At 40.6% G+C, this 12,130-nt stretch overlaps 2 protein-coding genes across 5 annotated transcripts in view; one reads left to right on the top strand and one right to left on the bottom strand.

Annotated features, from left to right (window-relative positions):
• The window catches only part of LOC145458456 (2-oxoglutarate dehydrogenase complex component E1-like), a 98,260-nt gene that overhangs the window by 62,413 nt on the left and 23,717 nt on the right, over positions 1 to 12,130 (bottom strand). The gene's annotated exons all lie outside the window — the stretch shown is intronic.
• The window catches only part of LOC145458457 (putative neutral ceramidase C), a 42,761-nt gene continuing 34,343 nt past the window's right edge, over positions 3,713 to 12,130 (top strand). The window contains exon 1 of one of the 2 annotated variants that reach the window (XM_080336830.1): positions 3,713 to 3,789. In XM_080336830.1, the coding sequence (XP_080192956.1) occupies positions 3,766 to 3,789 (24 nt within the window). In that variant the 5' untranslated portion in view covers positions 3,713 to 3,765. The remainder of the gene's footprint in view (positions 3,790 to 12,130) is intronic. The other variant, XM_080336831.1, reaches the window with a different exon arrangement.

Raw genomic sequence — 12,130 nt, 5'->3', positions numbered from 1 at the left:
AGGAAGCTAGAAATTGCCAAGTTTATGTATCCAAGGTGGGTATTTGATCTTAATAATAATCGTTGACTTCTATTTTTCATCTGAACAAGTCAGACACAATGTGCAATGCGATGTCATGAACAGATAGGAGGATGTCGAACGACATGCATCAGTAGCGATCCTTTTAATCTTAAATCCACCTCGGCCCAGAGTACCCGATGTCACAGTTCTCTTCGATGTTGATCTTTGTGGATGTGGAAGTTGTTTCGACACCTTCCTGTATTTTCATTGTATCGAAGTTTTGTGGTGTTTTGAAACGACGACTTTCAAAGTACACAAATGCCTTCATCTGGGAGTCACGCATGAGTGGAATTTTCAAGAACTCATGATCGGCTGATCGCGGTATTGTTTACATCCGCTGAGCGCTGTTGTTCGGTTGGGTGTAGGGAGCGAGCGGTGCTTCTAACTAACATTGCAGATAATAGCCGAGAATACCTTAGAGAAAATTCGCAAATAAGTTGAGGATACCAAATTTCGGACTTGATCAAAAATCCGTTCCGACGATGACCGACGAAAACAGACACCGAATGTGAATATATGCAATTTTATTCGAGCGAGCACAGAATATAATTGTGATTATGTGAGACCCCACATTTTTGTCAACACAAGTCGAATGCGGAGTATGGATTCAGGGCACTTTTTGTGAACTTGGCAGAATCAATCTGTGGTCTGTACAAATTTACCACCATTTCAAAACACCTAAGAATGTGATACAATCTCTGGATAGATAAGATTTAGTCCGAGTCGTCTTAGTAATTTTACTAATCCACCTTGACCAACAGATAGAAATCAAGAAAAGATGAGTTTCTGTAGAGAGCAGAAAACTGAAGTTTTTACAGGTTTTCGGCTCATAATTTTGCAAGGTTTGCGAGTTTGATTATGTGATCATGACATCGCAGTTTCAAGAGTCACTGATCCGATTATTCCAAGTCATATTTCGTTAATATATAGTTCAATAGGATCTGATTCCAGACTCAGTCTACAATTTTCCATATAATTTGTCATTTGACAATAACCAGTGATGTGGCATTTGCTTTGTGACAGCTGATCTTGTCTTGGGAGTTTTGAATGGGCTTGTGATGAGTGTGACATCACATAATGGAGAATGAATAATTATTAAATTGCTACTTGAGACATGAGTTGGCTTTATTGCAAACAAACGATTGAAGCCAAAAAATATGTTTTGTACCGGCCAGTTATTTAAATAGAACATTGCTCCACAATAGTTTCTTTGCAAGTCATACAGTCTCGTGCAGTAGGCTAATTTCTAGCCACCTGGATACTGGTTCTGACATATGTTACAATGTCACTGATGGCTATGATGATTATTTATTGATACCTACAATACCTTAGCAGAAATGACTGGCAACAAATATCATGTGATAATTGGTCTCCTTTCAAGCCATTTGCAGACAACTTCACATAATCCGGACGGTTCTGACTGCAGGCGTCTCTGTCCAAGGCACTTTTGATCCAAAAATTGCAATTTCTGATCAAGGCATTCAATATCACCCGATCATATTTGTAAAAAGATGGGCTATATGACTTGAGCTCGAAACTGAACAGTGAGCACGATGACTTGGACTCGAGTCTCAACACTGTGACCCGGACTCGACCCTCTGCTCCTCTACTCGGTAGTGCATTGAAAATGACTCGACTTTACTCGAGTCAAAACTATAAAAATGAGATTGACTTGTGACTTGGAACCTTGTGACCTGGTTGTAACGCTGATTCATACCAAAGTTTTCTGCCTATGACATACACCGACATGAAACTTCAACCAAATCATAGTATGGATGCTGACTGCCAGGACCGCGGAGCCCAGTTGTAATCAAGTCACTAGGTTTTACTTAATAGTTTGACTCGAGTCATTTTCAATTTACCACCAAGTCAAATCCGAGTCCAAGTCAGTGTGCAGAAGGTCGAGTCTAAGTCATAGTGTTGAGACTCGAGTCCAAGTCATTTTCAACTCGCTTTGTTACAAGTCTGCTGGTGCGATATCAAATGCTTCGCATTCCTAATTCTCTTGGCATGTTTATTCAAATGTATAAAAGACAGGTGCTGGCCCTATTTTGATAGAAGTCTCAACAACACCGAAAGACTATTCATCGAAGATTCAAAGAAATACCTGTGTTGGTCGTCTGAGTCTATAATCTTGTCACTTGGCCGAGTCATGCTCGATAACCTGAGTACAAGTCGAGTCAACGCACAAATTGACTCAAGACAAGTCGAGTCATGTCTACAAAAAATGGCAACTCGAATCAACGATTCATTAAAACCCTATGTGAAGCTTACTTTCAATGTATAGTGACCACTAAAGGAAATGACCAATACAGGAAAAAAACAGTGACACCATTGGTGCATTTTATGCATTGCATACAACGCATTGCAAACACTCTAAGAATCAAGTCATCGAAAATGTGACTGTTTAGAACAGTGGTTCCCTACCTTTTTCGACCAATCGCCCCCTTTTCAAGTTCAACACCGATCATCGCCCCCAAATTTTGTGAACCGAAAAATGGGCATACAAACTGTAATCACGGTATGTTGACTAAAAAAAAAAAAAACTTTTCGGCTCAATGTCGAATTTTACACTTTTGCAACCAATTTTTCGTGGGTTGACTAATAAAAAAAAAGGTCATTTCTCCGACTTGACTCCAATATAGCCGTTTTAACGCGTCATCGCCCCCATATCGCTCCCTTCGCTATTTTCGCCCCCTTTGTCCATTTTCGCCCCCTAATCGCCCCCTTCGTCATTTTCGCCCCCCTAGACCGCCAAATCGCCCCCTTGTTGGGGGGGGGGGCGATATCGCCCACATTGGGAACCACTGGTTTAGAAGATGACTCGGATTCATCCGAACACCGGTCACAACCAGTATCATATCATTTGGTGGCCCTCCAAACAGAAGCATTTCATTCTGTCCACTTTACTAGAACAGGTGTCAATCATCTACCTTGTAACTGTGACTAAGTGTAATGTGATCACAACAGAAATCTGGAGCATTCTCGCGACACGGTGGTAGAATATAGTAATAGCTGACTAATTAAGGCACTGTTTATACTTTCGAGAGTGCAAGGTACGACTCATGAATTCAAACAGGTGCTCTGAAATCGAAGTCGGCCAGTCGGAGTTGGAACTAGTTCATTTCAGTTGTTTAGTCGACTAATTAGAGCAAATGCCAGTAGTCTTATTGTAATTTCATTTGTGAATTGTTTCTATGCTCTCATCTCCATCCTGATCAAATTCCTGGTCTTCCTGAAAATGCTACAGGAGAAGCGTATAGAACGAAACGAGCCGAGCTTGCTGTACAGGCATTTGGCGTTCTCATGCTTGCAGGAATGAACTTTGATTGAACTGAACTTGATTTTTGTTGTATATTTTATCTAATTCAGAATTGAATTTCCAAGTTTTTGCAAATTCAGTAACGCTAATCTAATGTGGGAAAAACTGTAGCTATCATTCTACTTCTCGTCTGATTTTGGAAAGCTGAACATTTCTAGTTTTCCTACTCTACAGTCATAAAGTTGAAAATGGTCCAAAATCGCTCGAATTTCTTTGAAAGGCTTCAGGCTTCAGGCTCTCGATGCCTGCCTGTCACGTGATCTGCTCAGTGCCCGGGTCCATCTCTGAGTCTCCGAGAATAGCACCGTCTAGTCCGAGTCTATGTTTTGCAGCTAGAACTAGAATTGAATTTCTGCTCGCGGAGTTCAACGATAGGAAGCGTCATGGGGAAAACAGACGACGATAAAGTGAGTTTTTTATTCCAATCTTGTGCGTTACGAAATAGCGTCATAGTCGGCTTGCACCTGATAAATATATCAACACGGGGACTTGAGGATTGTTTTTAAGGACCGCGGATCTGCTAACGACGTGGCTAACGTCGAGAACATAATCTCTGCATATCGGGCGGACACCAATGTAGTTCGAGTATCCTTGGTGACAAAACCCCCGCCCTTTTCACCCGAAAGATTGTTCCATCGTAACTATATCGTTGAAATTCGTGTCCCATGATATGTGGTCGATCATCTGCTCACTTTAAGGCTCTTGCGAAAATACCAACTCGACAACAAATGATAATGCAATGATTGTATCCGCGAATGAATGTACAATTTTTTGTTGTAGTCATGGAACAACGACAACAGCTCTATGCAAAAGTTGGTAAAAAATGCTTAGATCCTTGAAACCAACGCAAATTATCAGCCCTGGGAGCTGGTTTACGTTCGCGAAAATTTACACTTTGTATCAACAAATATTGACAGACACACGTGCTAAGACGAGAGCCTGAAAAAAATATAACCAAACAAGAAATGAAAATAGAAATGAGTGCATTCGCTTACTGCATGAGAGTAAAAATTTACATTTACTACTGTAGTAATGAAGCGGAAGCGGGAACCAGCTGCTCTAGGCAAAGAGTTGAGTTGATAAAAAAAATGCATAGATTGTTAAAGTTAAGGTAAATTTTCAGCGTCGGTAGCGGCTTAACGTTCGATTTGCGCGCATGAAGCGCTATACAGTTTGAAAATAATTGAAACCGAACATGAAATACGATAGAAATCATCGTATTCACGTAAAAATGCGAGTGGAAATGACTGAAGTGGATGTACAAGTTTTGTTTGAGATTTTGTGATGCAGAACTAAAACAAGGGCAGGCAGCGATTTGTAATATAAAAATGCATATATCGTTAAAGTGAACGGACATTTTCTGCTAAAATGTAAACTGTGCAACAAGAAATATTGTTAGACATACGCTCAAAAGCGGTAGCTTGAAAAACTGTATCCTAAAAACTAATGGAAATAGTAATGAGTGTGTTCGCGTAGTGAATTAGTGCGCAAATTTTTGGTTATAGATTTGAAACACCAGTGAGAACCAGCAGTATGGGCAACGAGTTGTTAAAAAATGCATAGTTCAGCAAAGAGATGGAAAGTTTTCAGCTCTGGGTTTGCGTTCAGCGAAAATGACCAGTTTGTATCAGGAAATATATACAGGTACACGATGCATAGCTCAGAAAATTTAACCTAGTAAGAAATAAAACTGAAATGAGTGTAATCGCGTATAAGAGCGACTGGGAATGCATGAAATTGCAAGTTGTGCTTCAGAACTTATGTTGTAGCAATAAAACACCAGTGGGAAAGTACCTGTAGGCAACGAGTTCTTAAATGCATAGATCGTTAAAGTGAGTGCATAAAATCAGCCGTGAGTGAAAGAGTGAACCCATGTACGTTGGATGTAGGTCGCTAACCAAACATCATCCGTGTGATCTGCAACGACAGCCTTGTCTTCCATGGCGGGAGGCATGACAACGTATTTCCCTTTTTCTTTCCCGCTTTCAACCTTCAACACGCAATAGCTACTCTTCCGCAAGCAGAGAACGCAGTATTTTGTAGCCGTGACGGGTCCCGCTAGAGTGGAAGCACAGCCCTCGATATTGTCAGTCTGGTGGAAATATCTCTCGTGTCTCGGGCTTACATAGCGCGCCCATAATCCGATGTTGTCCTCGTAAATGAGACGCCAGTCGTATTTGATTGTGAGTCTGACCCGCTCTATCTTAGTGGCTTGAATCGCTGCTGCCAGGAGTATGAATGCGCCGACTGATTTCATCGCTGGACTCAATTAAACAGGCTTAATCACGATACTGAAAGGCACAGATGCTATAAGAAAATGGATAAATTAGAATACCGGTCAGCCCGCAAGATTACAATACCATGATTTGATATATCGACCTCGCCTACCGACGCATGCTACATTCATTTTCTGCTATCTTGTATTTATTTTCATCCATTGTGCATGCCACTTATTAACATGCTCTACGCCAAGATAGGTGCTTATTTAAAGACTATCACAAGCCGCCGCCCCCCCCCCCTCCGTTCAGAGAAACGGGAAACTACGCCAAAAAGACTGTCTTTTCTTCCAAATTAGTGATTGGGGTCGCCTATGATCAAAACCTTGCCTTCTCACGACAATCTACCTGACGTGGTCAAACTAGAGGTCGACCGATTATCGACCTGGCCGATTATCGAGGCCGATATTTGGAACTTTCCCAATTATCGATATCGATGTATTAAGGCCGATATCCCTAAAAAATATTGGAAATTCAATGCTCCATGTTCTCCGTCTCAAGAAACCGACGAAGCAAAGGGCGATACGTGACATATTTGCGCTTGCAGGACAAGTTTAACTGAGCTTCCTGCATTACAATCTACCTCTACTGGACTGATCTGCAATTCTGTATCACGTTTTGCGTTTCGTGTTAGCCTAAATTTCAGTGAATGTGCACGAGTCAGCAATAACTCTTTTAATTTCAGTTAGCCCGTTTTTTTGTTCAGCTTTCTGTGGCATGTACACGTGGCATCTTGCCTGCTACATAATATTTTTTTGGGAAAAGGTTTTCTGCTTCTTCCATATCAATATCGGCCTATGTTATCGGTTTTCGGCCTTGTGAGTGTGTCGATATAATCGGTATCGGTCTGCAAAAATCAATATCGGTCGACCTCTAGGTCAAAGTAGTCAGCGCTGCTACTCAAGTAGTACAGTTAGACTCGATTACAAGTGGAAGTAACAATTATTACTTATACTTTTCGTGGAATTAGAAATGAAAGGTATGAAAATTACACAAATGAGTAGTGTTGAAAAGGGAATTTGGTAGGAGGCGGGCTATACCGTCGAAATTTGAAGATTAATCATCGAGACTAACTCCAAATGACTATAATGACACTGCGGATGGGACGATTATAAAAAATATATTCAGTCGGGCAGGGCATGGTATGGTATGGAATGGTAATTTTCCATACTCCATACCCGCCCCAGTCGCTCCATACCATACTTAACAATTTTCCATACCTTAGCAGTATTCTTCCACACCATATTTGATACTTTTTCAAGTGATATTCAATTTTTGATGTGTGGAAATGTTCCGGCGTTTATATTCTAATTATTTTGGATGAAATTGTGATCCATTTAAACAGCCCTGATGCACCAATGATATCCCCAGTTTCTCTATATCATATGTCGTCAGCGATGTGGGTTGCCTATTATAACAACCTCTATGCGGGAGATCGCGTGCCGCTGTTCACTCCATTCTTGCTAATAGGAGGCACTGATAATATGAATTGCTGAATTGCAAATGAGCTAAGAAATATTAGAGATACGATTGGCATTTCATGCAGACGTTTATTAAACGAGGTTAATAATGAATAGAATTTTTTTTACAAGTGAGTCTATTCCCAATTAGAAACCCCCAAATTCCCCACCGGTTTGAAGCCACTGCATTAGAATATATCTTAGAATATCATTTTACATCGTTGCAATCATTTTGCGACAATGGATCAAATGTCCATTTCCCCGCCAATCTGTAGCTCACTCTCATTAGCTTCATTAACCAACATCAGGGTCCATTCTTTTATCAGAGATAACCAGATTTCATGAAGTTACAATGCGTGTTGGAGGCAGGCATATCGTAACGTTGCTCCAAGACAAGCTACATATATTTTTGAATTACAATGATAGTTACGTCTAATAGATATTGCGTGAGGATCATCTTATCAAAGCACAGCAAATTATTTCCAAGTTCAATGAATTCATTGAAATATTCATGCAACTTCTACATTCTCAGAGTCCACGATTTTAAAAAGCTATTGGTAGTTTGCGGACTGGCACTTACGATAAGCGAAATGCAAGTTGTAACGTGACAGCGGTTGAATATCATTCGTTTTTATGATATTAGATTGGAATAATTACCATTAATATTATTTTCCTTCATATGTGCAGTTGAGCAACTTTGTCGTCTTCAAATAGATGTCGACCGGGGTGGGTGAGTCATGAATCGCAATTTGAGATATGAACATAGACAGGGAGTTACAGTAGTTCTGACAAAACTGTCAAAGTATGGAAAAAGTGTGGAAGTATGGAAAAAACGTTCCATACCATACTTAGCAAAGTTCCATACCATACTTGCACATTTCCATATTCCATACCGAAATTTCGTTCCATACCATACCATACCATACCATACTTCCATATCATACCATACCATGCCCTGGCTACGGGGCTATAGTTCACCAAGTCGTTATGACCGTTTCACTCAAACAAGCGATTCAACCTCGTCCAGAACTATTTTTCATTTCTCAAAATCCAAATCGTTTAAAGTTTGTAGTTTTGCCTGCAATTCTTCAAGTAGAAGTGTAAGTAGTCTAAAAATAACTACTCGAGTGAGCAGTGCAAGTACATGAAACCTACTTGAGTACCATGAAAAAGTAGTACATCATAACTGACCACGTCTACGATCCCTGGAACGTTATGAGCATAGGTATTGCAAGAAACATCATGAATAGGTGGAGACCAAATTCAATTCCCACTCAAAGCTACCAAACTGAAGCGTATCGCTGAACTCTCGCCCCAATCTCGTGAATGTGGATATGGGGGGCAGGAAGAGCCATTTTATATCGTTTGCGATAAGCTTGAGTCGGCATATGCTCTCAGATTTGCGATGACTTGCAAGGCACGAGGCCCAGGCTGTCAGCACTAGGCGTCGATTCGCAGGCCCCAGACGCTGAATCGCAGTTGAGAAAGTAATTGGAGACTCCGCGACGGATCACGGCACACAAAAGCATCTAAATTCATATTCCTTGCATACATCTGAACCATCGGTTTGAAACATCGGAAAATTAAATACAACCCATCCTAATGTACCGGAACAGCGACGCCCGAAAACAACGAGGGTTCAAAAGTTCTTTATTATTGGTGATACGATGGCTGACATAGAATGTTCTTTACAACCCATGGCGGGAGTGAGCCGAAAATATTCCTTTTATTTCAATATGGTTATACTATTCAATTGTATACTGAAGCTCTCTACCCCCAAGAAGCTGTGACTTTGTGCGTAGATCTCATAATCATAATGAGCGGTTCAATTATTTTCGCACGCTCAAGACAGACAGTGTACATTGTACAATGCAGATGAACAGAGAGGCCAGTGGTTCTCAACCATTTACGTCTCGCAAAATTATGCGCAAAATAATTCGAGTCCATAGCAAACAATCAATAATTCTGAATCGGGCTCGATGTGAAGTTTTTGCATTTGACAAATTCAAATTGATGTCGTGCCTGCAGTCAATACCCTTCCCATTCACCAACGCGAATTCGCTTTACTCGACATGCCGCGTGGCTTGAAGGCTGAATTCGGTTTTGCACTATACGTTGAATGATCGCAAAGAAGAGCGGACATGCCGGCGCCTGTGTGACAATGCAGTTTTCGAATCCTCATTGTCTTCCTAATCACATGCGAGAAATAAACTCCTTCAGAAGTCATGTTCATGTTAACGTTTACAAATTCGAATTACAAACATAGTCATCCACATTGCGATTGCTACATTGCTCGCAGGCATCTGCCGACTGCCGGGGTGCAACGTTATGTTACAGACGGCGAAGTTTAGAATTCAGATTGAATTATATCAGTTAAGAAATATCCCCATCGCTGAGGATATTATCCCGTTTTTTTAGAACTATAATTGAACTGTGGGTGGCTGCCAGTAGAACTATTGAGGTATTGCTATCCGCAGTCGTGCTACACGATCTTCGTGGAAATGCGTTTGCCATAGAGAGAGAGAGAGAGCTGGTTTTTATTGAGCAAAAAATTACATTCAAAAATAAAATACATGGTGCAGCGATACGGTCCTTAGGGACCATCTAGTCAGCTGCATCGATGGAGTACAAAATCGTCTTTTAATAAAGTCTCGCGTCAAGAATAAATTAAAAACAGGTAGAACAGTGGTAAGTTGGAACAACAACAGAGTAACAGGCAACAATAATAAAGAAGAATAAAATGCTATGAAAACAAAAAATAAATAGAAGATCGATAAATGTACAGAGTTGTCAGTTCAAATTCAAGAAAAATAAAACAATTTGGCAAGGTAAGATTATCAAATCCAATATACCGCAATTACAATGCAAATCTAACTTCAATATGACAAGAGTAAATGAGATTTAAATTCGCGACAGAAGGCTGAAAAAGACATTTCCTTCATGGCTAAAGGAATGTCATTCCATATTTTTGGTCCATGATATATGATTGATCTGCGGCACTTACTATTCGTGACACGAGATACAAATAATTTTTTTTTAAGTCGAAGACCGAGTACGGTGCATACCGAGTACATACTGGTATTGTATACGCCTCAATGCGTCTGTATTCGTTGGTGACGATTGTGCTTGGCCTCTTAGATGCGATGATAAATTACATCGACAATGCGGTAGTGGGCAGAGTTTATTTATCTAACAAGACTTATGAAATACTATCTATAAGCGCAGCCCGAAACTTCAACGTGATCGCTGCAGGCCAGCAGTTAGAGGAGGTAGTGGCTAAAAATTCAACACCTCACACGGAAGCGTAGAAAGTTATTATTCCACTAGAATTGTGAAAAAATGGTATGACCAAAGCTGCGGAAAAATTGAAATCGATTCCCATGTCAAATGATACCATATTCGTAGACGTATTTGTGACATGTCCGCAGATATAGAAGATACCGTAATTTCTTCTTTGAAGCAGACCATAATCTACTTGAATCCTTCGAAAAGGTAGAAGTACTTCGTCAGAGAACACCTTTGTACGACTGCGGTGGTTGCTGCTAAGTATTCTGGTAGTCTGCAGTTGCCGTAAGCCAAAAAAGTTGAGAACCATTGTGTTAGTGTGCCGCGAACTATTTTTCATTTTCAAAGGGTGCCGCGAGGTCAATAAGGTTGAGAACCACTTGGGATAGGAGGATGCTGAAACGATCAAGTACTTTTCTCAATCGAGCATCCTCACGTAGTTGGCTCTTCATCTTTCGTCTGTCTTTCTTTTTATAGAGCAGTGACTCTTACGTTACTGACCTGAGGAACCCTTTATGCTCGTATGCAAGCCTTCCGGGAACCACAAATTTTCGCCCAGTCACTAAAACAAAAATAATGATCGATGGACGTTTCTATCTTCTGTAGAAGTGTTCGGCGTGGAATGTATCTAATACAGGGGTGGACAATTATTTCTATCCCGAGGGCGAAATGAAAGTAGAAAATATATTGGCGGGCCGAGTCAAAATTTATAACTATATTCTGCGGCGTAATAATTGTATTCCTAATTGAAAGCAGTGAACGATCAGTGGATGTATTGATATTAGGCGATGAGAGAGTGACGGTTAATTAACAAAAATAGTATTTATTCGCCGTCATAATTCGAAACAATGGCAGACATGATACATTTTAAACTCTTTTCAACCCACATACAAAGCTATTAGGATACTACAAAGCTTGTATTGGTCACTTTTTTTGGCATGCCCGTCCATCGTTGCATTACGAGCACTGATGGACATGTTTTGCGAGTTTGGGATTTGCAAAAGCATCACGTAGCAATTTGAAGCATGTGACACTGACAACAAACAAACAAACGAAACTATATGGAAACAGTGACTTTTTTTCACTTCAATTGCAACGGCACACTTTGCTATATTGGCTTTATTTTGAATCTCTATTACTCGTATAACGTACGCAGGCTACGTAATCGCTTCAAATAATTACCGGGCTCAATAGTGAACGAATGCCCGGTTCATTTTAAACAGCCTACGATTTCAGTCCACGGATCAACATTCAAAAATGGGTTTTATGCACTTAATTTAGGTAACTTTTCGCGGGTCACTCAAAATCGCGTCGCGGGGTGCATTCGACCCGCGGGCCGCACTTAAACCAGACTGATCTAATGTTGCGAAAATGTGTGACAATTTTCTTTCCGGGTCAGGAGATGAGATTAACATATGTGTTTGCTGAAATCGCCTCTTCAAATAAACATAATTACGTATTACGTACGCAGACGTAACAAGCGTAGTAAAAGGCACAGACGGTAGCGTCGCAAATTCGTCCTCCCAGCGAATGTCGATCTACTATAGCATTTTCAGTAAAACCATGAATTCGAATTAAATTAAGAGCAGCATTGAAGCAGCGGCCATGTTGCCAAAATGTGTGAAATGTTGTCTTTCCGGGCCGTGAGATAACATAGGAAACGTAGTAAAAGGCACTGATCCATACAGACGGGGACGTCGTAAGGATATCTAAATTCGTCCGCCCAC

The sequence above is a fragment of the Botryllus schlosseri genome, chromosome 16, assembly GCF_051294905.1.
Source record: "Botryllus schlosseri isolate E-star chromosome 16, Bs_hap1, whole genome shotgun sequence".
Taxonomy (NCBI): Eukaryota; Metazoa; Chordata; class Ascidiacea; order Stolidobranchia; family Styelidae; genus Botryllus; species Botryllus schlosseri.
This window is presented reverse-complemented; position numbering and strand designations above follow the sequence as displayed.